The sequence below is a fragment of the Dermacentor albipictus genome, chromosome 10 (assembly GCF_038994185.2).
Source record: "Dermacentor albipictus isolate Rhodes 1998 colony chromosome 10, USDA_Dalb.pri_finalv2, whole genome shotgun sequence".
NCBI classification, from domain to species: Eukaryota; Metazoa; Arthropoda; class Arachnida; order Ixodida; family Ixodidae; genus Dermacentor; species Dermacentor albipictus.
In genome coordinates, this window is record NC_091830.1 from 9,536,840 (window position 1) to 9,564,403 (window position 27,564).

The window sequence follows — 27,564 nt, forward strand, 5'->3', positions numbered from 1 at the left end:
ATCACATTGCCACACATTCACCCCCTTACCACCCCCCTCATGGGGAAGGAATCGTCAACTTTTGTGTTTTTTTTAGCATTCCGAGCTGCCTTGCAGCCTTCACAAGTTGTTTTATCAATGCAACAAATGCCGCAACAGTTGTTTTCTGCATACCGTGTCAGGGTGCGTGCGCTTCGACAGCATTCTTGCTACACAAACTTTTTTGCAAATAACTAGGGCCCCGGCCAGCATTTTTATGGCGTTATGCTACATTCACCAGCCATGCAGACCCCAAGTACATGCTTGAAATGGCCAAAAACTTAGGTAAATCAAAATTGTGTCATGAAATTATTTTGTTCTGTTGCGAAAAAAACAAACACCATTTTCAGGGGAACTAAAATTGGTAAATGGAAATAGTTTGTTATATTGCAAATTTCATGAAACCGAGGTCCGTTATATTGATGTCTGGCTGTATTACTAAGTTATGATTGGCAGCTGATCCCTATTTTTGATAAGCGTATGGGCATTGCATTAAACCAATATTATAGTGCTATACTAAAGTGCAGAAACCTGCAGGCTAAGAAAGCAGCTTGAGAAGAAGCTAAAAGTCACGCAATAAGTGTTGAAACAAAAAATGATAGGTGTGACATTAGGAGACATTGCATGTAGTCACCACCTTAGTTTAAAATTGCCATGTGATCCCATTAGGAATGAGCAATTCTAGCACAGCAGTAGAATTACTCATTTCTGACAGTACTGCAAGGGCGTCTGTAGTTAGTACTATGAAAAAGTGAGCTTTAGTTTCGTTGTTTCTTCTCCGGTTTAGGTTCGGCTGGACACCCTTCAACTGCTCACTGAACATCCCAAGTCGTGCGAGCCCGTGAAACCACTGTGCCTACGGCTGCTGCGCACCTTCCTGCATCTCAACGTGAACATGCAGGGAGCACCATTCAGGCAGCAAATGATTTCCTGCATCAAAAAGGTGTGTTCCAAAACAGAGTGGGAGTTATGATTCTTGGAACCCTTTCCCTTTCATTGCAAGGTCGACAGTCTGGGCCACCAAAAGCAAGGATGCCCCCAGTTATGCAACTTGTCTGGCATACAAGAGAGGCATGGTACCTTGTTGCTCCAGTTTACAACAGATGTCATTTTCGTTGAGACGAGTTGTAATAGGGTGTAGTGGGTAGGTTGGCTGCAAAGCGGATTGGACCATGGCACAGTGATACGAGGCTAAGGACCGAATGTGAATAACTGAGACTCGGAGCGCAGGATGAGGTAATTGGACATACAAGAAGCAAGACATGTGGACCTCTCCACATGCCAGAGATGCACAGTGAATGTGCAGCACGGAAAATGCTGGTAATGCATGCAAGGATCGGTAGTGAAAGCAGCACCCTCCATTTTGCTGAGTTGTGCTGCTAATGGCCACTATGAGGCAGCTAAGCAGAGATGGTAGATTTAAATGGTAGATAGACTTGGTTAACAGTTTGCGGATTTTATGTTGTTGATATTGCCTTCGTGGAATAACCTAGGGCACAGGAGCGGCAAAACACAGATAAAGGTGACACACAACACAAGTTTTCAACTTGCAATTAATTTTACTACATGCATGGCAAAAATATATACAGGTACATGGTGCATGTCAAGAAGATCTAAAAAACAAACATCAGGGGCACCTGTCTAACAATGATTAATGAAGTTGAATTCCCTCTCATGAAGTAACTAGGATGGCTGGCTTACACGTAGAGCAGCATTCTTGGTGATATGATAAGCCTCCAAATTGCTTGCATGGTCTGGTCAGGGTGCCAGAACAAGTGTACTGTAGCCAACAGATTTTTCAGATTCCAAAAATTTGGACTTCATGGATATTCCGGACTTCGTAAATGCACCATCAGACTTGCCATAGAGCTAATTAATTTTCACAACCAATTTTTTAGATGAATTGAGACCCCAGAGTTCAATTTTCCAGACTAAATCGCTCATTCCGAACCACGCTACGCAAGCTTGGAGACTGCCATATTGGATTTTCCACTGGCTTTGCTTCCAGTGGCCTGCTGCATAGCCTCCAAGATTGGGAGGTGCACACTATCAATGCGAATGCGGGATCAATACAGAGCGTGTGCCATCCTCTCGTCTCGGAGGCCATGCTCGCTCTTCTTAGCTGAAAGAACGTAACACTCCAGGGGACAGCACTTTCTTTTTCTTTCTTTTTTTGATCAGTACTACCGTCATAATCACATAATGCAGAACAAGTTTTCTCTTTAACACGTTTTATGCAGAGGTCCACCAGCAACTTCCTGTAACGGATGTGATGTCGCTGCAAACGCATAAAATATGCTCTCTTGTCAGGGATGACCCTGCCATCTAGGAATGGTGAAGCAAAGTACTGCATCATGACACTAACGAGTTCCGGCAGTCGGCGCTTCAGTAGTCTCGGTGCAGCAGAGGCTCCAATGCAGTGTAGCCTGGTGTAGGCGGTGTAGGCCTTCTGCTGAAATGGCGATGCAGTTTCCGCACATGGTTTCTCCTGCATCTTCGATTAGCCTGACATGCCTTGTCGCCTAGGGAGTGCAGCTGCAACATGCATCAGTAGTGCTTGCACACTGCCTACTGCTGCACTAAGCTACGCAGGCAGGCGACGACATCAATGGGCGAATCTTGCTTTACTCTGGTGAGAGACACGCCAGCATGAAGCAGAACACCTTTGCGTATTCACTGCGCAGGCAGCAAACTCTGCCGCCCGCATTCCTGAAGCTGAGAGCATCGCAATTCAATTGGCTGCCAAAGACGCTATGGAGCCGGACTAAAATGCTCGTACTTTCACCGAAGCGACTCAGCAGCAGGACGCCGCTCGCCAACAGGATGCCATGTGCCAAGCAAACCTGCAACACGGTCACTGAAGCGCAAATTGTGCGCCTTCCGTACAGCGGACCTTGAGTTCACAAAGCAGACATGCAGCGGCTTCTGTGGAGACACATTTCACTTTTGTGTTCTTCTGATTTCTATGAAAGAGGGATCAACCATATCTCTTTTTAAAGTTTTGGTTGCTGTTTTGCACGTTGGTGTGTCCACAAACCAGCTGTGTCTCGGAGACGTCACATTTTTGTGTGTGTTTCTGCGACTTCGAATTTTTTTTGTTGGCACCACCTCATGTGCCTTTGTGAGAGCCAAGTGGTCATCATCATCATCATCATTTATTTACCCTTAAAGGCCCTTGGATTAGGGCATTACATAAGGGGGGGGGAGCAGTCGTTACATATGCAATGGTCGGTAACAACAAAAAGCAATACAGAGTGCAGGATACATGTTCAACATTAACATCATTTAGTAGCATCAACAACTTGGATACAAACAACTTGGAAACAAAACAAAAAAGCAACTTGGAAAGAACAACTTGGAAACAAAACAAAACACGCATACACATTCAAAAACACGGCAAAATAACTCAGCTCTTGAAATGTGTTGTTAATAAGTGCCTGAATTTATTAGGTTCTATTAAGTGGTGCAAAGTAACTTGGCTCGTTTCTTCTATCTCCATGGCAATCTCCGCCAACAAAGATCGCCTGCGCGGTGATGCTTTTGTTGACTGTATATGGAGACTACGTCACTATTGTGCAAACCCAGGCAAATCTAATCACCCCCAAGCAGAGTATGAGGCAGGGCATTATTAGAGATTTCTTTAAAGCCGTTCTAAGCCTAATAAATATTATTTTGGGGGTGAACAAGTTTTTCGGACTGCTCAGTCTTTCAGACTATTTTTCGATCCCCGCCGAAAAATTGATGGGCATTTGAACTGTGGAACCCTGTTGATACGTTCCTTGCTGTTGCGTTTGCCCAGCTGCTGCATCGCGTTTTTGAGGTCCTGACCTTATGTTAACTCTATGTATTATGTTCCCATTTGATATGTGCCATCTTTCGGCAAAGTATGAGTGCCTAGACATCTAATAACTGTACTGGTACCCATTGAGAGCTATTTCTGATGTTGCTATGGCAATTTTGGTTCTTCCTCACTGTTACATTGGCTTTACATTGGCTTGATTGGCAGCGTGATGCAAGATAAGAGAATGACGCGCTGTTTAATAAAGCACGATGTTTTTTGAGGCGTATATCGACTGGCCTGTTTGGGCAGTGTACATATGTCCACATAAGGAGGAATGTTGCAGACGATTCCTGAAGTACTCAACAAAACGATTTACGTGCTTCTGGTGGCATTCTCCACTGTCTACAGATGTGCCCTGTGCCCTTCTGTACCTGTTTTGCAAGTATGTACTAGGCTCACTTCTACATACTTCAAAGCCATGTTGTCTGTAGTGACACCCTAACCTCGTTTTACTTTTTTCTAAGCTTTTGGACATCTTGGACTCTGTCCCTGCATTGTAACCAAGGTCATGTTATGCTTGCGCATATGTGGCATTTTTTTCCTGGTGCTTAAACCTGATAGACCTGCAATGACTTGAAAGCTTGTTAGCATGTTATTAAACCCCTGTCCTTGTTGCTTTCTTTCCTGCAACTGCTGCAGGTGTTGAACAGGATCTTCGACAGCAGCACACTTCTCAATAGGCAGTTGAGGAGAGGAGAGGTGCCTGAGGAGCAAGCACAGCTCATTCCCTCGCAGCTGGAAGCGCATCAGGTGGGCAAGAAATTGTTGAGTGGTATTCTAGTGTCTTATGCCGCAGTAGCCCTCTTTTTCATGGATGCCAAGAGTACTGTATTTACTCGAATGTAACGCACACTTTTTTCTGATAACACTGGTCCAAAAATTGTGTGCACATGAATCGAGTACGGCCATAAAACTGCGTTCCCATATTACCATCGGCATATGGGAACGCATGTGCAAGGCGGCCATATGGGCATATGGCCGCCTTGCACATGCTTCGAGCTTAGCTGCCGTAGCTTCCTCCATGTGCTTAGGTTAGTCAACTGTCTGTCTTCCCGTTTTCTGTGTTTGCTCTATCAGCATGCAAGTGCCAACTGCGAAAACGCACCAAGTTCATCATGCTGCTGCATTTAAAAAGAAAGTGATCACGTGCGGAGATGGACTGAAATCGGGCGGCATCATGGGCATTCGGTGTTCGTGAAACGTGCAACTGATAAAGCTACTATCCTTACTTTGTATGGCTGTCTACTAATTTGCCATCGCAATTGCTGCTTCGCTTTCAGGTGAAAGTGCGACTTCTTTTTATTCATCGCAACTGTAACTTATTGGGAGTACATCTTTGTTTTTCCAAAGGAGAGAGTTTTATTTCTGCGTGAAAGCGTGAGGTACGGGGTACTGTATAGGACGACACCCTCCCCTCCTTTTTCTTTTTATCATGAAAAACGGGTGCACGGTACAATCAAAGGCCAGTTAGAACCGAGTTAAAACAGTGCTTGTGCGAAGCTCGTTTATTCTAAATGCGTGCCCGCTTCACTGAGGCAATGAACCTTTCAAAGGCAATGCATGTGGGGACATTATTGGTATAGCTGGCTAGGGTTTATCTCAACTGATAGATCAACAAGAAGTTAGAATGCCTCTCCACTCATCTTTTAATTTGATCTGAATTAATGTAACATCTCTCAGTTTCCGCTGAGTTGAATCATCAAAAGTTGTGTAACAGCACTAACAGGTGTCGAGTTAAATTGGAGTTCGCTGTACATTGGAGAATGTATTAGTAGTTTTGGCATGAAAGCTGCTAGCAGAAAACTTGGGAACCTGTTGTCAGGAACCTGTTGTCGTACTGTTTAGTTGTAGTGTTGCGTTATCTCATCACTGGGCCCTCACAGCTGTGCTTGTCTGTACCAGGGATGATCCTGTCCTCTTACATAAAGCTTCCAAGCATAAGTATGCATATCATTGTACCCACTGCGTTTGCTCAGACCTGAAAAGGAGTTTTAGTTTGCTTGGAAACTTATCATATACGGATTACTGTGTTACTGGAGTTGCGGACGGCAGCAGCTAAGCTGCTAGCAACACCTTGTGACACTTTGTGAACATAAAACATGTTTGAAACATTTTGTTGTGATAGCAATTTTATAGACATTTCAGGCAAATTTTTGCCGTCATCGCCATTATGTTTCATATTAAGTCCAAGTGCAATAAGATCCTGTCACGCCGTGCGTGCTGTAGGCTGTGGGTGGGAGGGATCACCTATGTGGCCTGTGTGCCATACCTTGGAAGTAATCTCCACTGGGCGCAAATGTTAAGGCAAGCCAAGATGGCTGGTGGCTTCATGCGTGCTGTGTTCCCGGCGCCTAGCCAATAAAACTGCAAGTCTTACTACGAGTACTTGTTGTCTAATGCTTGGCTATCACTATCAATGCTTTTCCTTTTAGGCAAACTGGGACTTTTTTTTGTGCTGTGTGAGTGTTCTTGTTGAAGGCAAATTATGAAAGGACTGCAGGTTAACAATTATGTTGCTGTCACTACACTATTGGCATTGTGCATGGTCTGGTTAAATTCTGCATCACAAGTTGTTGCTACCAACATTTTTGTTGCCATGCACCTCTCCGGTAACCCGGCAAATTGTAATACGTTCATAAACAAGCTTATATTTTAAATGACATTCTGCTGCTGAGTTTGAGGTCGCGGGTTTGATTCCCGGCCACTGTAGCTGCATTACAATGGAGGTGGAATGCAAGAACGCTTGGGTAGTTATATTTGCGAGCAGGTTAAATAACCTATGGCAGTCGAAATTGACCTGGAAGCCTCTACTGCAGGATCTCTCAAAGCCCGTGTGCTGGTGTTGGGACATCAAACCCTGTGATTTCATTTTGGTCTGCTAGTGTGTCTGCCACCTAGTGATTTCAACTGTAGCACGGACCTGCACCATTCCTGAATGCAGGAGTTTGTGACCTGGCTGCATGGCGCCTGCATGGAGCAGCTTTTCCCAGGTGCAAACTTTGGCCGCCGCTTCACGGCACTTGCTGTCCTGGAGGTCCTTGTTGCTGTCCACGCTTCAAAAGGTCAGATGTACTTGACAGCTATGTGTATTGAATGTTGGGTATTCCAGTGGCTGTGATGGTAGAGTTTTCTGCAAACATCCGTAGAGGGAACTCTGGTGGTGCGATTGTTCAGCTATCATGGGAATGATAGTTAGTACACAGATTAGTGTAATATTTATGCTTGTGATTTTTTTTTTTTTTTGACATATTGCGCCTTGTCCTGAATTTACAAGCTCTTGTACCATTCTAAGCATTGCAAGGCAATAAGTTCTTGTTCGCATGCACAAACTTGTGACTTGTTCCATCTAAATGCAACATTTTGTTGAAAGTGGCCGCTTTGCTATGTCTCAAAGCGGTTTGAAGCCAGGATAAAGTTTAGGGAAATCCATGCATTACCCATCTTTCTCAGGCTGGCTGAACCGCCATGCTTGCAGCTCTCATAGACGCTAGGGTCAGAATTTCCTCTAGCAAATTTTTCTGGAAGCTCTTATGCTTGCCATGGTGCTTTGATGATTTGAAGCAGTTTGAGTGTTGGTCTAGCATTGAATATTCCTGCCATACTCCCTGAGTGATTACAATGTTAATGCAGCAAAACGAACATTCTAAAAAAGTACTTGTACATTATAGAGAAAACACGGGCAGCTAGAAAAGAGTGTAAGTGCATGTCTAAAGGCTCCCTAGCCTGAACGCAGCATGACACGCCGCCACGACTACACAAAGAAGCAGAAGTTAATGTGCTATTACCAGGAGATGAATATTTGTCAGTAGTTGATTTACATCGTTGCAGATTGCTGACAAGGGGTTCTACTGACATTGTACCTTTTAAGCTTTGTAGTTTTCAGCCAGAGTGTCGGAGGAGATGTAACTTCACAGCTCTTTGCATGCTCAGATTCATGTGGCTGATGCAGAGTCGTAACAGTGACACTTTTGCATAATGGCAGGATGCTGAAGTAGTTGGGCAGTTACAGGCACGTAGGTAGCTTTTTCCTTTCTGCAGGACTTGCAGGCTACTGGAATTCTTTGCTCTTGTTATCCAGAGACCAGTCAAATCCTGCTGACAGTAAGCTCTTGAAGAAAAATGATGGTTACACTCACAGTTCTGAAATGACAGGTGATCAGAACTGGCCACTGTTTTGAAAAATCTTGACATTGGATTTCATTTTTAGTTCAATGACATGTAAATTAGGTTGTACGCAAAGAAAATTTCCTGCTAGTTGTGAAAGCTGCCAGGAGCAAGAATGAAGATACCAAAAATGTGATTTTCAGACCAACATGGTGTCAAATCATCAGTGCCAACATCAGCTTCACTGCCATTAATTATTGCACATGATTAAGGACAGGTCCACATTTAATGAACACTGAAATAACAACCACTTTTTGTGGAAATAGATTTAAATCTTGATATAACGAAGTTGGTAAAATTGGCCATTTGCTTCGTTAAATTTCCTTGTATTGAAATTCGACTTTTATGCATATAAATACAGTTGCCGATGGATTTTTCTTGCATGGAAAGGGGCCGCAGAATTTTCCAAATTATCAGGCGATGGAAAAAAACAAGTTTGAATGAGAAAACTGTTCATCTTGATAAATTTGAATGTCGGCGACGAATGATATGGTTTCATGCCACGCACGTCGACGATACCTTCTGGGCAGTACGAATTAAGTGAAGCCAGCCACATTCTTGTGTGCACTCCACCCACGCCGCTGATAGCGTCGCCCACTCTGGGACAACGCTATTGTATGTGATATCAATATAAAGAAATTTCACTGCCGCCACAAATTAGTGCTGAGACAATAAATGGAAACTTCCGCGGATGCAAATAGTCAAATGATTGAATTACAAGTGGCTGCTTGCAAACGGACCTCGCAAATCGCGTGCCACACAGCAAGAGTGACCGCCGAAGTGGAGCCACATCTTGTTCCATATAAGGTGCAAGTGAAAGTGTGCGAGGATGAGGAAAAAAAGATGGTGACTTCATGAATGCCGCTTTCCCACACAAGCAAAGGGAAAGAGGAGGGGGAGCGAGCTCGCGGTAATGCGATCAGGCATGCACGAGGGGTTGGAGTGGGGAATAAGTAGGTGCACGTCTCAATTCCTGGCGTACGGCTGAGCGCATATGCAGCCGCGCACCCTGCTTTAGAGGTAGTCTGCCGCATGTGCAAAGAGTGGGCGTGCTGAGACGGTGCAGCGTCATGTAACATGTCTTACTGCTCATTAAGTATTGGAGGTTGTGGAATTTCAAGTTTCTGTGACCCGTTGGAACGAGAGGCAGGCGAAGCATTCGCTCCCCGCTGCCGGCGCTTTTCCTGACAGCGTTGTCCCAGAGCGGGCGACGCTATCAGCCGTGGGGTCGGAGTCCACGCGAAAATGTGGCTGGCTTCGCTTAATTCGCACCGCCGAGAAGGTACAGTCGAAGTGCGTGGCATGAAACTGTATCATTTGTTACCGACACCCAAATTTATCAAAATGAACTGTTTTCTCATTCAAACTTGCTTTTTTCCGTTGCTCAATAATTCTGAAAATTGTGCGGCCTCTCCCACGCAATAAAAATTGATCGGCAACTGTACTTATTTACATAAAAGGTAGAATTTCAGTACAATGAAATTTCGATATAACGAAGCAAATAGCCGATTTTACCAACTTCATTATAGCAAGGTTTAACTGTATTTCTGCAAAAAGTGGTTGTTATTTCAGTGTTGATTAAATGTGGACTTGTCCTTAATTAATAATGTGCAAAAATTAATGGCAATGAAGCTGATGTTAGCACTGATGATTTGACACCATGTTGGTCTTAAAAATTGCACAAGTAGCTGCAATGGCAGCTATAGTGATACGCACTCTTTCATGTCGGCGCGATAATTTAGAGTGGGAAGCGCTGAGCGGATGTCCGAAGCTATAGTGGCGGTGCTCTCTATGCCAAGACGAGGAAGCCAAGTCATCCTGGTCGACAGCAACTTTTCATCGCACTGAGGACCCCTTGAAGCCATGGAATGCTTCTGTGAATAAACTTTCATTACTAACAGTAGTTATTCCGATTCGTCTTCCCAATTATCTCTTCCTGGCTGTGCGTGTGTAAAGCTTCGTAACAGCCTATACATTGTAGTAGCTAATTAAAGCAGTTTTCAGAGGCGCCTCTGATATAAATATTAAACCCACTGCTGGAGACAATGCCAGAAAAGTAATTTTGACAAAAAAGCCGTACCCTCAGCAAAGCTTGGCGCCTGCAACTTACTGCGCCGGCGTGTAAGAGCACGCGTCATCGTAGTCGCCGTTGCGGCTACTTGCATTATGTTGCCTAAAGTGGAGCAGCAGTGGATGCCGGCGACATGCACTAATATGAAAAACAAGGTGAATATAAACAAAACAACAATCAGAACAGGTCTTCGTTCCTTCTCAGTTTGATGCCCCGCTGTCATCCGCTACTTTGCGACAGTGCTGTGTGCTGGACTACCAGCAATGCACAGTCCCCTTTGTCACAGCCATCAGCCCCAGCACAGCCAAACAGCGCACTAAAAATTTATCAAGCATGACAAGGCCCTGCATGAGAGTGAGGGCGAAGTCTGGCGTCACTTGGGGCACTCTCACCGTTAGCGCGTGGAGCGAGATACCAGCGCCCTTGTGTGGCCCCCCAACAGCTCCAGCCACCTAAGCCGCGGTCCGTTTACTTTTTTGGCCAACAGTACCAATGAAGTGAATACAATCTTTTCTACTTTTTCTCATCATCACCATTGCCTGACTTCATCGTCGTTTTCAGATTTTTGCGGTGAAGACCCGCCTTACCCGATCGAAATCGTAGCAGTGCTTTTCTAGGGCAAGTCAGCAGGAAGTAGGTGGTGAAATGCTTGTGGTGATCACGTCCGAGCACTTCTTCTGGATTTCTCAAGCCGCGATGCTGCCGCGGCAACCTTCCCGCATTTTTAAAAGGTGTCTTTTGACGCCACCAAAGTGATGCCTTGGCAGAGTTCGTATGTCACTTGCCGCCCATGACCCCTTTTTGCAGTTGTTATAGCAGTGTCATTCTTGAACGCTGACAGCTGTAGCTTGTTAACAAAACGTGATCAGAGCGAGCAGGAAGCAGAGTTACAGTTAAACAAGTCAACACTATCAGAAGCCGGTGGAGGAAGGTGGTGGGAAGGAAAACTGGCCTCCCTGCCATAACAGTTTTCTGAAAATCAAGAAGAATGCAGTCAGTTTGAAAACCATTATCGAATGAACTAAATATGTCTTCAAAAAAGTCAATTTTCGCAGAACAGCTACGCCATAACCCCATGTTGATTTTTTTTTCGCAACCTGGTTGTAACAGTTATCGGTTATAACAATGAAATTTTTGTGGCACTTGAATATTATTATTAGTGGACTTGACTGTATACTCGTGTAATGGCCGCAGGATTTTTTTCAATATTTGGGGTGAAAGTTGGGGTATGGCCATTACACGGAGAAAAAGACTATTATAGATATATATTTTAAAAAATATTTTCGCTCGTATTTGCCTTTATTGAACTATAGTAGCTTGTACAGAGCCCGGCTATCCTTGGCCATTACCGTAGCACGTTACCTGCTGGTTGGAATAAACGGTGACACTGTACAGACCAGCAACTGCAGCATCTCGGAGGTAGCTGCTAAATATTGGCGGCTGTGCTTTTGCTACCTGGAGGTGCTAAATACTCGGCACCGCTGCCTTGTTTTGCCACCAATAAAAAAAAAAGCTTCAGAACTCTCACACCACACAACAGATGGCGCTGCCAACCTTCTCAAAAATCAAGGGTGCGGCCTATGCACGGGTAATCTTTAAGTATATTTTTTGGTTTTTTTTTTACAAAGTTCTGGATACAGCTTTTACATAGGTGTGGCCATTACACGAGTATATACGGTAACTATACGCATTGTCATCAGTCAGTAGCTTAAAGACCTCAACACTGTTGTCTGAGCTGACAAAATCCCCAAAAGAGACATTGCCCATAGCACAGCACAAGTCATCATCATCACTGCAGGACAAGTTGCTGCCATCACCATCATTGATTAGGGAACCAGTAGCTGTGTCTGCTGAATTTCTTGTTTTTCCAAGCTTTTAGTTACCCCTGCGAGCATAAGAGGGCACCAGGGCAGGTTGGTGGAGGTCAAATTGACTGAAGCAGCTTGCTTTCCTGTTTGAACTAAACGAGTGAGCTTTCCATGGCAATGTATGGTTTCTCACCACCACTTTCTGTGCATGTGAATTAAGTGAGAAATCTGATTAATCGAGCTCGAATTACCTGGAGTTTACTGCATTATAAAAGATGGTATTTGGTAGTGTCAGCTTTGTCGTACATCATTCTGCAGGGGAGAGTGCCCAGCTGTCGGTGCAGTGGTCATGGGAAGCGGTGCTTACGCTGATGCAGTGCCTCAAAGATCCTTACGAGGCCAACAAGACATCAGTGCTCCAGGTGCTTCTCGCTGTTTTGCCTGGAATGCAGGGGAGACCTCAGGTATGTATTGGTGCTGCTTGTTGTTTTGTTTTAAAGGCATTTGGATTCGCGATATAGGGCTGTGAAAAACGCTCTTTAAAACGCATGGTCCGGCACCAACGTCGGAGGTTTACAGTCGCCGACTGTTTATTCGGACCTCACAGGATTGCGGAAATGTCCGAATAAACAGTTGTCCAAGAAAGCAGATTAAGGCAAAAAAAAAAAGAAATCCTTTATTTCCATGCACTTATTCGGGCTCAGCAGTAAGCGTGAAGAAATTGTGAATGCGCTGTTGCACGCTGTTCCGTTTACACGCAAACAGATAAGCCTTAATCTCGGGAGAGGATCATACGGTCACTATAGGCGGCTGAAAGCACAGTCACTGCTTGTACATGCTCCGCATGCGACGGCAGCGCAGCACATGGTGCCTCATCTTCCGATGCGGAGTGATCGTCTGGCGGTGAAGCAGAAACCCGATTAATGTTCTCGCCGTCGTCGAGTTCTGCGCATGTCAGTACAGCAGTGTCAGTATCTGTGAAACTGTCAAATGAGACGGTGTCCGGAATCGCAATGCAACCACTGCGCAGGTCTTGGTAGAACATTTTCGGCATCAGTACTGAGCACATCGGAAGGCGACAAATCCTAGGCCTTCCGGCACCCGCTTGCCGGCATTCCCCGGCGTAGTCTGTGCGGGCGCTGTCAGCGCCATTAGACACTTGATGCTATGTTTCCATATGCTGCGTTGGATCACCACAACCTTGACACAGCACACAAAGCAAAAGCAAACATCACTACGGCGTCATGCCAACACCAGTCGCACAAACGAAAAATGTGGCCTACTTGCAGCATCGTGCACGAAGAAAGAAACAAATCAGCTGCTAGATTGTCTTGACATGGCTTACTAAGCTGAGGCCAGAACTGCTGTAGCCACTCTATCGAACTAGGCAGAAATGATGATGATGAGTGGGGATTTGCAGTAGCGCCACTTCGTGGAGCAGCAAGGAGGCTCCATTCAAAATAAAATGTCGATCAGCAAGTCGAACCATGCACTGGTCAGAGTCGGTTCGACCAGTGCATGGTTCATGGTGCTCTTGATTGAGTTGGGTCAAGGAGTGTCCGAAAAATCAGACTAGAGGTTGCAAGGTGTCCGAACTTTCGGCAGTTGTTATACATTATGGTCTATGGGGAGAATGGCGGTGCCGCGAAGCAGACCGAATAATCGAGCATGTCCGAATTTTTGGAGTCCAAAAAATCAGTCGGCTACTGTATTTGGAAAAGATGCACTATGCATTTTCTGAATATTTTTCCTCTGTTGCACCTTACTATGTTAGGGATTGTTTAAGGGGGGCTTCAAGCAGAAGCACACTATCAATTCACATTTGTGCAAGTCACCACATTGAATAATAAGATCAAATCGAAAACAATAGCACTGCTTAATGTTTAAAGGGAGTTGTTACCTCAACAGTATTTTGTAAAAGCTAATGCCAACACCCTGGTTTCCTTCATCCAATGAAGGAAACCAGGGTGTTTTGGTGGATCCAAAAGGGGCTTCTGGAGGCCGCGGGTGGCCCCCCTTAGAATGTCTGGACGTTAGCACTGACAGTACAAAGCATATAGAAAGCCCCCCCCTCCACCCTATGGAGACTGCTCTGGATCCACCCCTGATCGAACGCCACTTTTCCTAATGGATGATAATCTTTGGCATCATACAAGCTAACAAGTAATCATGACAACATCTCATATGACAGGATGCAACTCTTTCTGACCCTAAATTGATGTATTTTCCTACATTTGTCAGGAAATATATTTTGTGGGGGGGGTGGGGATGGTAAAAATGTGGGGAAAGAGGCCTCTGAATAACCTGTGGGAAGGTATAGGTGCTCACAACATGCAATAGCTTGAAAACCGCTGCCAATGTACAATCAGGTAAGCAAAAGCATAGCCAGATGTGTTTACCAAACTTGGAATTTTAGTACAAGCCTTATTGGCTAAACGGGCGCAGCACACAAACCTTGGGAACCTTTTCGCTTTACAGCACTGTTTAGGCGCAGCACATTTGACATAACAGAGCTGCTCATAGCTTTATTGCAGGGCCTCCCATGGTTTTTCTTGGAAGTATACCTTCAATATTGTTGTGCCACATTGTCTGTTTTTTTTTTTTCTTGACCCTGTAGGATGAGGGCTGGATTGAAGAACTCCTGTTGGCAACTGTGGCACTAACAAAAAGTGCCCGGCCTCCGGATTCAGTCACAGCTGCATACTTCCTCGATCTCATCTCCACGCTGAACCTGACTGCAAAAGTCTCGCAAAAGCTGTGCAATTCACTCATTGGGCTGTCTCCATTGCTTGGAACTGCCAAAAAGCTGCGGAAAAGCCCGGACGAAGACGAAGGTGTCTTCTGGACGACATTCCTGGTTCTGTCTGAGCTGGAAAGCCAGTTGAAGGTGGCCAAGAAGAACCTCCTTGAAGCTTCGTCAACTGGTCCGTTATATGGTGCTCTGATCTCACTTCGTGCTCTTCTGAGGAAAGTCAATTGGAAGTGAGTACTTTTAACCGCTACACGAAATATGTCTTGGGCTGTGTTCACTACCATTTTGAAAGTGCTACTATTGCTATAATAATCTGTAAGTTTGGCGACTGTATTTTACCTGCTCTGGTGTCTCGGTTGCCATGGCATTGTGCTGCTGAGCATTGGGTTGTTGGCCCCATTCTGGTGGGTGCGGATTGCAAAAAATTGTGTACTGTTCTTTGTATGTACAGTTTTTTAAGAACCCCGTGTATAGTCATAATAATTCAAAGCCCTCTGCCACGACATCCCTCATTACCCACTGTGATTATTATTGCTATGGAATAAAAGTTATGCCCGAAAGAAGGTAATCGTAAGAGAATGTGGTGGATGCCGGCATTTGCTGCCATCACATATGATTATGTTGTTGGCCTTGTGTTTCTCTTGCAGGCAATTGGCAAAGGAAAATGTGGCTTCCTGGAAAGCAGTTTTGTGCCAGTCAATGCAGGTAGCATTTGAAGTGGCTACTGTGGTCGGACCAGTAGTGAGCAATGCATCTCCCGAAGGTCAGCTGGACATTGCTGGAGATCCAGGTAAGAATTTGGTTGCTGTCAATGGCTAATCAGCAGGAGAGCTACTATCTGCGAGCAGTGTGGCTTCCTCAGGAATCGCTGAAGATGTGAATGGTGTAAAAAGGTGCTCCTATCGATTCCTGGAGTTCAAGCTCTGGCTTGAAATCCTGGATTATCTTAAAATTTTATTTGTGACTCCAGTGTTAAGCATGTGTCTAGATAGGTCTAGACAGTCAAACTTGACTATATTGAACCCGTTTACATAGAATTATTCTATATATCTAACAATTTCTGGACAAGGTATAGTTACAATGAGTACATATAGCAAAAATTACGCTTACATCCAACAAAATAGCAGCGACTCCTGATATATAGAACGTCAAGCGGCGGGAAAATGCCCCCAGAAGTTGGCTTTTTTATGGTGGCGAGGAAACTCGGCAGCGCGGCTCCATCCAACCGCCCTCCCTACCGTGACCGTGCTGCATCGAGCAAGCCGTCGACACCTCCCTGCAAAAAATGATCCTGGCCTACCCGCAGCACTTGTTCAGACAGCCAATCGGATGCTTTTATGCCCTCATCGTACAAGAGGGTGAAAGTGCGAGGTGTCTCGCTGTTTTTCCAGTTCATTGTGTGTGCGCCTTGTGGGCCTTCTTCTGCAGTGTTGCCATGATGAAACGGCAGAATTCGCCTTTTGTCGTGAAGCTCGAAATCATAAATCAGGTCGAATGCGGTGAGAAGTCTGATGTCCCTGCAGCATGCAAGATTCCGAGGAGCACTCTCAGCGCGATCTTGAAGAATAAGGGGGAGATTAGGACTAAAGCGGCCAAACTCACGACCCAGTGCCCGTGGCACCCAACACGTACGCACGGCCGTGAATGAGTGGTTCATCCAAATTTGCTTCTGCCGTGCCGGCTTCCGCGTGCTTAGTGATGACTCTAAATTCTGAATAATGTGATGAAGCCGTTGCCGGTATTGCTGAAGTTTGGCGCGAGCTGTAAGAATTTCTGGAACCTGTTGACGAATCAGTGGTGGACGAGTTTGTGAGTGCAAATGATGGTATCACGACCACGGCAGAGCCAGAAAACAGAGACTACATTGCCGACTTCATACCGAGTACAAGTGAAATTGGGCACAATGAGGAAAGCAACGATGGTCCTTTGCCCACATCCTCCGAAGAGATTGGTGTGCTCGCACTAGTCCGGTGCTTCTGCGCGAATGCGGAAGGTTGCGGCCTAAGCTGGCTCCTACTCCTTAGACAATGTGGAGAAGTGCATGCGTCACAGGTAATGAAATTGCCCAAGCAGAAGAAAATGCAGGACTATTTCATGCGAAACTAAGCGAATTTCATCAGTAAAGTGATTTTATAAATGGTATGTGCTTTTATGACATCCAATTATTTAGCAGGCTTATATCAAATTATGCTCTATATCGAACTGATAGGTGTTTTTTTTTGCAAGTTCGATATAGCCGGGTTCGACTGTATTGTAGTTATAGACATGTGCAAAACATGACTGAGTAAATTAATTGAATGTGATGTTGCATTGCTCTGTAGCTGCGCGCAAGACAGCTGTGGATTTGACTCTGCTTTCAGGCTTGAGTTCACATGCACTTGATGAGCATGGAAGTTTAAACGTGTTTACATTTCTTTTGAGTTTTTCAATTGTGATGGTGTCTTAGGTGAATTAAAATGCATTGCGAATTGCTGGTGTCCCGCATAATTATTGTTAGCATAACTTTCAGTGCCCAGGGTTTACTCTGCAAAGTCATTGCACTGAAACCATGAATTCATGCGCAGGTCTTCTGGAGCAAATGCAAGTTGCGCTGCAAAAAGGTCTGGGTCGCAGGTTTGAGCTGGCCCCTGAGGATGGTGACGGGCCAGCTGTGGATGTCGTGAAGAGCACCGCTGTGGTGGCGCAAATGTTGCTGCTCTGTGGCTGGCGTGCACACCGTGAGGTGTCCCTCTTCTTTGGTGAGATCTGCGAGACGTGCCCACTGGAAGCTGGACCTGCCAATGCAGGAGTTTGCCTGTTGTTGAAGCAGGTGAGTGATGGCATGAAACTCCTGTACTCGTCCTCGATTCGAATCCTTGTCCTGGCCTTGAATCCTTGTCAATCTTGGGACTTGGGAGTGGCAACTGATTCTGGCACAAAAATGCACAGATCCAATGCAGTGCTTGAACCTAAGTGATGCGTAGCTTGCTTGAGTTAGCAAGGCAGCAGCACTAGCGGATAACATGAGCACAGCCTTGTTGCCTGTAGCTCTTAGCTGTTTGCATCGTGAGGGCAAAGGTGACGTATGGTGCCTGTTGAGGGAAGAATATTGATAAGACATGTATGCACAGAGAAGTGTAACACATATCTAAATGCAATTAAGGTTTCATGTTGCTTGTGTCGCAGTGGTAAATTCATTCTAGGGGATTGGCTGAGAATGGGCACATACCTAATGGCAGATGCCCAGGTGCACATACTGAGTGCTGAAACTGTCTGTTTGAGCACATACCCAATGATTCAAGTGGTCGTCTACGCCAGACAGCTGCCAGCACCAAGTGGTTAATTCGAGCACTTGCCAAGTGAACGAAGTTGTCTATATACTAATATATTCGGGGAAGAAATGATGACAAACACCGAGGAAGCAGGAAAAAAAAAGCTCTTCTTAAAAAAGATTAAGGAAGAGGAAACCTTCTGAGAGCCAGTGAGCTAAGGAGTTGGCCACCCTGGTACAGTAATTGATCCATATTTTTCTTATCAATCTTAGGTTCTCTCATTACATAATATGGAGAGGTCAAGCAATCTCTAACCTTTTTCTGTAGTGGGCATAAAATAGGCTTAGAAAGCAAGTGGGTGGAGCATTTTGTTACAAGCCTGGGTTATAGGCCTCTGCTAATAAAACAGTGTTGCTAACTCATAGGTGGGAGTACTGTTAAAATGTGGTGCCCTTCTGTTGCCTGCCACACCCACACCGTGTATTTCATTGCACTTGCTGCCACGTTGCAGATAACAAAGGCAGGTCAAATGCGGCATGTGTTCATACAGTTTGCTTTTCATTTATGTGTTCCATAGGTGCTATCCATCGGTGACTTCTTCATGGAGCAGATGTCGACAGTGAGGCATCGCGGAGCCTTTGAGCAAGCCTACACTGCTTTCCAAAAGCTCTGCCACATGCTTTGGAGGTATGTATGATACTGCATAGTACAGTTGAACCTTGTTGATACATTTGGAAAAGAATGCGAGAAAAAATTTACTAACCTGGAAAATGTGCAATCCAAAGTCACTAAAAAATTTGGCAGGCTCAACTGTAGTTCATGTCTACATAATGCACGAGTTGTTCACCGCACATGTCCATGCTCGTGCGGCCTGAGACGCAAACTGTCCTTTCTGCGGCTTTAGCAAGCTTACGTTTGTACTGCTCAAATTCAGCTTGTGTCAGCAGCTTCTTCAAGTGTGCCATTTTGGTGGCAAGTTTTCACGTGCCCACTCGGCGTATATTGCTGCAGCTAGAAATTCCAACGAGTGTTGAGATGCAGGGTAAGAGTGGCATGAGGCATGCTTTGTCATTTTCCTATTGTGTATTGTAAGACAGCAACGGGAAACAAAAATGAAATCTAGCTCGTGGGTAATGCTGGAATACTAGGGGACCACCAGAACTGACGTGACACTCATATTGCACCTCCTGCAGCAGAGATGGTCGTGCATTTGGGTTAGCACCTCTTAAAAGCATGCAGTACCCTTCCAGTGTCGCTATGCTACATGTGCTGTGTCAGAGATAGGTGAAGATGCTGATCGCAATCAGGTTGGCAGCAATAGCTGTGAACGCTGCGTACGACGAGCCACATGAGGATTTGCAGGTACCAGAATAGGAAATTGAATGCACACTCCTATTTTCACATGAGCAGTTGGGTGAATACTGCAGGTAAGTTTCTGCTGCAGGTGGCCACTGTTTTGGATGGTGCGTGCCTCCAACCTTTTCTTGGATATTTTCATGGGATCTATGGCTGCAAAACGTATCATATGATCACCGTTTGATGTACCGAACATTGATGCCAAAAGATCATGTTTTATTGGAACATATCAACTCGTTAAAAAAGAAGCATAACTGTATTTGCCAGGGGAGTGTGAATATTTTTGAATATGATAGAATGCAAATACTTAGATTCAAATATCGAATTGAATATTGAATAATGATATGCACATGCATTTATTAGCAAGCTGGGTTAATTTGTTATGTTGGAACCTCGTAATTGTATTGTAAATACTAAAAAACTAGACTAGTAAGCTGTTATACTAAAACATGTATCAGGCTCATGTTAACTTGGGAAATTTATAATTCCCACTAGCTGTCCTCATCAGCCTGTGCCTTATTATACCACATAAAATGCCCGTGAACTTGAAGGCGTTTCACCCTGTGCCATTTGTCACTCATCACACTTGCTGTCAAGCAATAAGCTCAGAATTGAGGGTGGGACTGCAAAAAAAAAAAAAAAAAGCACCCCACTGTTCACAAACTCGTGCCCTTTGTTGAGAGGCTGGCTTTCCCGCAACGTTAAGACGTTTAGTGAGTAAGTATGCAGTATAGGCAAAATTTCGCTAGCAGCACGAAAGTGTCACAAAATTCAGCACGATATCGCCTCAGTATTCTTCGATTAGATAGAAACGAATACTAAGAACTGTGTTTTCACCCACAGAGCCAGCAATGTATTCGATTTGATTCGAACATTTGTATCCAACCAAATATTCAAACATTTTCAAATATATATATTTTTCAAATCTAATATGAATAATAAATATTTTATTTTCCATAATATTCGAACTTTTGGATATTTGCACACCCCTAATACTTGAATAACTTTTTGTGTTCTCAATTGCGAACATTCCTGCCAGAAAATCGTACAAATGGGTTCGTATCACCGAGGTTATTCTGTATTACTTCAATATGCTTGCTCGCTGCTGAAGCATTTGTGAAACCAGTGCAATCGCCTTTTGTTTGTGGCATCTTTCTTTGTTGCCATGCCAGGTGCAAACACCCAGAGTTGGCGAAGCTTCCTTCTACCTGGCTTGGGAACATCATGGCGGTCATCAAAGAGAAAGGTGTCTGTGCCACACGCCGGAGTGCTGGCATTCCCTTTATGGTTCAGGTAGGTGTGGGGCTTTGCCCACTCTCCGGCAGTTGATATTCAGTCCATCAGTAAACTAGCACTCCCTTGTAAATTCAGGGACTCAGTTTATCCCACCACATAACTGGGCCATCTTACCAACTAAGCAATACCTAATGACAGCCCACTGGTTATGCAAGTGATAACTGGCGGCATTTCTTAACCCTTTCAATGTCACTGACGTACTTGTACTTTCGCGCGTTTCTGTCCCGCCATGTCACTGAGGCAGCTTATGTTCTTCAGTCCCTTCTTCGGATGTTCATAGTTATACAAAGTTGGCAAGTTTCAAGGTGGCTCTGCTATCTGTGGTATACAGTAGACTTCTGTTAATTTGACTCCAGTTAATTAGATTTCTTGGTTAATTCTATCCCAACCGAAAATTCCAGCCAGCGCCTATGCATTTTTATGAGCCCAAACTTCATTACAAAGCATGAAATGCTTTCAGCTCCCATTGTCGGCAACCTTCAAGTGATCTTGAGCCAAAAGCCAGAGCCTTCATCCAGGCACTCGAACGAGAACATCCGGGCAAGTTGTGAGAACAAAACGAGATAATCCAGGCAACCAATCGAGACTGCATTACTTATGCTAGTTACTTCTTGAACAAGTTAGAAAAAAATATTGCTTCCGATTCCTTTCTAATGTTTGCTCACAATACCATTCAAGCTGTATTTTTAGGACGCTGAAGTTTTACTTGTCATTTCCGATAATGACGCTCAAAAGGCAGATACAGGGCACCATAGACTTGAGTGTGATCTTTTGGTGCTAAGATGGAATTGCCTATGCTCTTTGGAACGTCAGCAGTCCATGAGTTCCGCAGCGCAGGTTTTGCATCACCTGAAGAGATGGTGCCACACTGCATGGTGCCTCCTTCAGCTGCTTTTTTCTTCTACCTAGACAGTGCGCTCTTTCTCCCTGGTGTATTTTGCTGCCTGTCGTGTCGCCTTCAGCCAGTTTTCTTCTAGCCGGGCAGCGTCCACATGGACCAGTGCACAGTATAGCATGGTACGGTGTGGTGCAGTTGGTTGCGTCGTTGCGAGCATGTGCTACACCCATTTTAAGATTGTGGCTAGTATCATCTCCAACAAATCGGTTTTGCCGGTTGCCATTTCATGCTTACATCTGTTCTCATTTACGGGAGAACCAGCAATTTCTTCGATATCAAAGTTGGCCTTTGCCTAAATTTTGAACTTGACTGGTCAACTTCACCGAAATACAGCCATGTTATGCAGTGAATCATACCGAGAATGGAACACGACCGTAGTCGCAAGACAGTATCTGTTTCTGAATTATACAGGTGCACATGCACTGTCTCTGGTCACAGTACGAGCACTTACATACCTAATGAGCATACTGGCAGTCATTCAGAGCTGTTCCTGATGTTACTGTGATGATTTGCACTGTCGTTTCACTTGCCATGCATTTCTATGAGACTGTTAATGGGGCCTAGTACGCGTTCCTTAATTATATGTGCACTCACGTGGCATGCACCAAAAAGCAGATAAAAACCATTTGTGTTTTGGGGAGCTAGTGAACAGAAAAGCAATAAAATAAAAACGAAACTCAAAGTCGAGGAGACATTTAAAGCCAACAAAAGAGCAGGTATCTCTCTAAAACCCTGGAAGCGTGCCAGTAAACGTATTAGGAGTCTCTGTGCTCGTACTGTGACCGTAGATGGCGCATGGGCGTGTCTAAATTAAGGAACACATGCTATGTCCCGTAACAGTGGCACCATTTTTTTTTTATGCTTCACCGCATAATACAGCAGTATGGCGGCGAAGTTAACTTCAGAAACAATGCAGTCAAAGGAATCAACCGCGTTGCAACGTTTTTTCTGCCTTTTGTTAATTTGACCCACCGGATAATTCTACCTGTTTGGTTGGTCCCATCAGGATCGACTTAATGGAAGTCGGCTGTATTTCTAGAAGCATACTTTTCCTTTCTCCGAGTTTGCTGGGCCTTGTTTTTTTAGTGGCTGCAGAACGTGCCCCTGCGTGTATGTGGTTGTGCCACACTATGTGCTTGTCTTCACATGAGGAGGGGTGGCTCCTAGACTTGGTACACCGCTATGGCAGAGAATGTCGATTCATCTATTTGCACTGGTACACAGGGCCACCACTCTTGCATGTTTTTGCCATCTGTTGTATGTTCATAGAAGGTTGCTTTTTCTTTCTCTCTTCTCCCGCTATATTCGATACTACAGCACACCTGCTTTCCAGTGTTGAGGGTGCTCCTTCTGTTGATGTGCATTTTCCAGGGTGGATCTGGCCTCTGTCATATCCCTTTCATTTGTTGCACTCAGTTTCATTTGTTGCTCTCTTTGATTTGTCTGGTCGTGCTTGGGTAAACAAAAGCACTCCTTTGAGCGTGGCCACATGATCACATTGAGATGGCTGCTCAGAAGGCAACTTCATCTGTTCATTGGAGCGGTGGCTCTCCCGACTCCGAATGCAAGCCAAGCTCAGTCTTAGAAGATAACAGGTTGTAGTCAGAGAAAGAGGCAATTTAAACCATGCAGGTTCTGACCCTGACACCATGAAAAAGTGCTGAGGATGGTGGTGTTTCTGAGTCTGCAACTTTCTTTATTTCATTTGTCAGATACTAATGCGAGGACCCTACCAAGAGAGCATCTGCAATTATGTTTGTCATTTTTTTTTCCTTCTGCATTGCCAAAAATAAACCATTGTGTATTTTGTAATATGTCATTTTTTTTCCTTCTGCATTACCAAAAATAAACTGTTGTGTTTTCTGTAATATAAAAAAAATATTGATGCTGGGTGCGCATCACCTGAAAAAAGCCAGACACTGAAAGGGTTAAAAGTCATATTGAAAGAAGCCACATGGGCAACAATCCAAATTCTAAAAGACTGCAACTGAACGCTCGCAGTGTATTTTCATGCGTACAAGATGCCCCAAAAATTCTAAGCATCTACACGCCAAGTGGGGCTGTGAGCCAAATGACTTTTGCCTTATGTGATTTCAATGGAATGCGTCATTACGTTAAAGTTACTCGTGAAGGCTAAATTTGCATATAAACGCTTCCATCGCCTCTCAGCTAGTTGTCTCTGGAATGCGAAACTGATGTGATTCTTCATATCACTAGGCCTGCGAGGTAATGAAGGAGCCGTGAGTTAATAATTGCATTGAAGTAAATGATTTGTCGTAATGCTGAGTCAAGATATCTTAGGCTCTTGGCTTAACTGCAGGCCATCTTAGTGTCGGAGCCGGAGGTGCGTGCACTGGCAACATTCCATCGAGCCATCAGAGAACTTCTTGTGCTGGCGACCATGGACACTGAGGCATCAGTTGAACCAAAGGTACTGAATCTACTCAAATTGATTTTTGATGCAACCGTCAGGTGAAAAAAAATATTGCCTGATGGTGACATGTCTGATCTCTCAAATTTACCAGGCAGTGTTTGAACTGTTAAAACTGCACTGCCATCATTTTCAGGTTCATGCTATGAATGTGCTACGAGCACTGTTTCGAGAAGCAAGGCTTGGGGATGCAGTGATGCCATATGCTGCTGACGGCATTCAGGTGGCTATTATTGGGTTTGAATCCAAGATTTGGTCTGTGAGTACCTCATATTTCCTACTCGTTGTTTTTGATGTGTCAGCAAACAGTGCAAGCTTTTGGATGGTGTTGAAGCTGCATTTCTTGTTTTTCTTGGCAAAGTTGCTAAATAATAAGAAAAAATGCTTTGTCGTGTGTAATGCCTGCACCTTGTTTTCGTGCAGCATAGACTGCTTATTACATGAGTTGCTGGAGTTGTGAATTTCTGCACTATAAGCGGTATCGCACTATAACCGAAACAATATTTCCTTCAGAGGCATGTAAGTACAGGACATGTAGACAGCTGCGTGTCTCTGGGAATTGAAGCATGCAACCAGAATGTGCCCTCACTTTCATTAGCGAGGTGGTTCCTCCGTTTCCCTAGTGCTGCACAGCCACTCCAAAACATTTAAATGATTAGGCACCAAACCGCAACTTTGGCCACCAACTCCTGACAAGACGGTGCTGGTTAAGCCTAGTCGGTGGGTGTGTTGGGCGTCATGCTGTCACGGGAAGCTTGTCCTTGATATGTGTTCGTAGCTGTAAACAAATATATGTTGATCTTGTGCGAGATCATGCGCACAAGCTGCACTAATGGTAGCGCATGTGAGCCTGTATTTGCAATATTTTGCAGTGCTTTTGCAACATTCCGAGCTGACGAATTTATGGAACACAGTTCAAACTGACAGCATTGTGAAATTAAGGTCGAACGCTTGATATCTGCACTTTGCTATGATGTGCATCGTGGTGGGCTTAACGCAGAACACACTTGCAACCTTGACTGATTTTCCTGCCGTGCTGGAGTTTCCAAAACGTCTAATTGAATTTACCATTGCAATTAATTTTTCTGGCCTCCCTGATAATTCAGACATTTGTGCAACCCCTTCCATGTCTAAAATAGATAAGTTGGCGACTGTGTTTACTATCTGCATGCGAACTTAAGAGGGAAAGAGCGCTCATGTGCAGGCATTTGATGCGGATTGTGCATGGCTGACAAATGGCCAGAGCGAAATTCTTCTCTGTCGCCTAGGTAACAAATCCCCACGAGCATAATGAGTCAGCATGCTGCCGCTGCATCCCCCCCCTCCTTCTGTTTCTTGCTTGTTCCCTCGCTCCGCATCTCCTCCTCCGCATCGGCCTCGTTGCTCTCCTCTTAGCCGGCGTGCCCTTGCTTGCCTGTGGGTTTTTCCTGCAACTGCATTATAATTGGTACTTGTCTCGCTTGGCTGCACTATAAGCGGTATGTATATATACAAAATTCTGTGGAAGGATAAGTGGGAGTCAGAAAAGACCAAATTATGTCTGGTCCTGCGCTATAACTGGATACATGATAAAGGACCTGAGCTGTATAATACTATTACAGTTAATCTAGTCGTTTGCTGTTATGTTTAGATTCAACTGTGGAATGGAGATTTGAAGCAGTTCTCGTGGTTTGTGCGAGTTGTGTAAGGATTTACTAAGGTTACCTGACTGGCAGTGCTATATGCAGCTCCAGCAAAAAAGTGTGGTGTCATTTTTTTGCTGGGCAGATAATGTTATAGCACTTCAGAAAAAGATTTGCTTTCTGTAGGTGCTGTCAAACTAGATTTTTATACTGTAAGCTGTACATGAACATTTTTTATGTGTTTGAGATTGAATTCCTTTCAGATAACTAATCTTTGTTGCTTGAAAAATAAAACAAAATTTGTTCTTTTCTTTCAGAAATGTGCTTCATATGGAAGTACTAATTCATGGCAGATTTTTATTTGTCAGAGGAAGCTTTTTCAACTAGTATGGAGCAATAATTTTGCTCTTTCTTAGTTTGAGCTGTGTATTTGTTTCAAACAGCACTGTTCAAAACATGAATTTGTGTTATAGCAGAATACATGTGTGGTGTATAGACCGAACCATCATTGCATGCAGGTGAGGAACTCTGCAACTCTACTCTTCAGCACGCTGATGACCCGCATCTTTGGCGTCAACCGTAGCCGTGAGGAGACGCAGAGGAAGAACTGCCTGACAGGCCATGTCTTCTTCTTGCGCTTTCCACCGCTCTTTCGTTTTCTCCTGCAAGAGCTGTCCAAGTCGGCCACCTACTCACGCGATCTGTAAGTGCTTGGCTCGGCTCAGTTTGCCCACCACTCATTCCATCAGATATACATTCGACTTCCATTAATTCGATCATGATGGAAGCGGTGAAACCGGTTGAATTAACTGGCGGGTTGTATTAACAAAAGACAGAAAAAAATGCCCCAACAGTATGTATGGATGAATATGTATATGGATAAACAGTATGTATGATTCACATAAAAGTAGTGCCGTACAAGTTAGCTTTTCCGCAATGCAGCTGTGCTATGCGGTGAAGCATACAAAGCTTTGAAACGTGCCACTGTTGCGAAACATGGTATGTGCTCCTTTGTTTACACACACATATGTACCATCTCATGTCACAATACGAGCACCGAGACCCTTGATAAGTTTACTGGCAGGCCTTCAGAGTTAGATAGACCGCTGCTTCTTTTGTTGGCTTTAAACGTCCGCTCAACTTTTTGAGTTTTTTCATCTTGCAGCCTTCCGTTTTGCTAGCTCTCCTAAAACACCGATGGTTTTTTTTTTTTTTCTTCTTGGTGCATGGCGCATTCGTGTGCCGATAATTAAGGAATGCATACTAGGTTCCGTAACGGTCTCATATATGAGACACGCATGGCAAGTGAAACAAGGGCACAAATCACTGCAGCAACATCGGAAACAGCTCTGCATGGCTGCCATATGCTTATTAGGCAGCTAAGGGCCTAATAAGGTACGGTGACCGAAAATGGTGCATGCACGCCTATCAAATTAAGAAACATATTCTGTGCCTGTGACAGTGGCTCATTTTATGTTACACGTGCGATGCACCCAGCATCGCACGTGTAATGCGAAGACGGATCGTTCCCCACTTGCAGCAAGTTATTTCATCCACTTTCATTGCCATTAATTTATCATTTCTTTAATTCTATTAGTAAGTACAAGTAATTTCCCTTTGTTTTCCTTGGCATCTTTGCTTGTTGGCTTCTCATGATATGACTAATAAAAATCGGGCCCCTCAGTTAACTCCCTTTCTTCTTGTTCATAGCTCCAGTGTTGTTTTGACATGTTCAATCCCCAGAATGAATCTTCCATCCAGGGTTCTGTCATCCAATGCATTTCCTGTGCTGCTGCTGTTGGCACGTCTGTTCCCGTCTGTGGTGGAAGGCAGCTTTCGGCTGGAGGACTTTGTGCCGCATGTCGCACGGTGCGCCCGCAGCCCCGTGTGGAAGGTGCGTGCCCTGGCAGCTCGTGCGCTCGTGCCACTGGTGGCGCCTTCTGCACGACGCACCCTGCTACTGCAACTCATTTCAACCCTGCCTGGAGCTGCCGACCAATGTGTCAGCCACAATGCCGTCCATGGAACGCTTCTCCAGGTGAGGCCATCAGGATAC

General features: G+C 44.6%; 1 protein-coding gene across 2 annotated transcripts in view; it reads left to right on the forward strand.

Moving 5' to 3' along the window:
* THADA (Thyroid adenoma-associated protein homolog) overlaps positions 1–27,564 on the forward strand; it is a 94,168-nt gene that overhangs the window by 40,980 nt on the left and 25,624 nt on the right. For both annotated transcript variants that reach the window (XM_065454682.2, XM_065454681.2), the window contains exons 17-29: positions 806–961; positions 4,499–4,609; positions 6,801–6,921; positions 12,221–12,366; positions 14,520–14,884; positions 15,302–15,444; positions 17,219–17,463; positions 18,483–18,592; positions 20,434–20,554; positions 23,776–23,886; positions 24,023–24,145; positions 26,027–26,211; positions 27,270–27,546. In XM_065454682.2, coding sequence (XP_065310754.1) covers positions 806–961; positions 4,499–4,609; positions 6,801–6,921; positions 12,221–12,366; positions 14,520–14,884; positions 15,302–15,444; positions 17,219–17,463; positions 18,483–18,592; positions 20,434–20,554; positions 23,776–23,886; positions 24,023–24,145; positions 26,027–26,211; positions 27,270–27,546 — 2,214 coding nt within the window. The remainder of the gene's footprint in view (positions 1–805; positions 962–4,498; positions 4,610–6,800; positions 6,922–12,220; positions 12,367–14,519; positions 14,885–15,301; positions 15,445–17,218; positions 17,464–18,482; positions 18,593–20,433; positions 20,555–23,775; positions 23,887–24,022; positions 24,146–26,026; positions 26,212–27,269; positions 27,547–27,564) is intronic.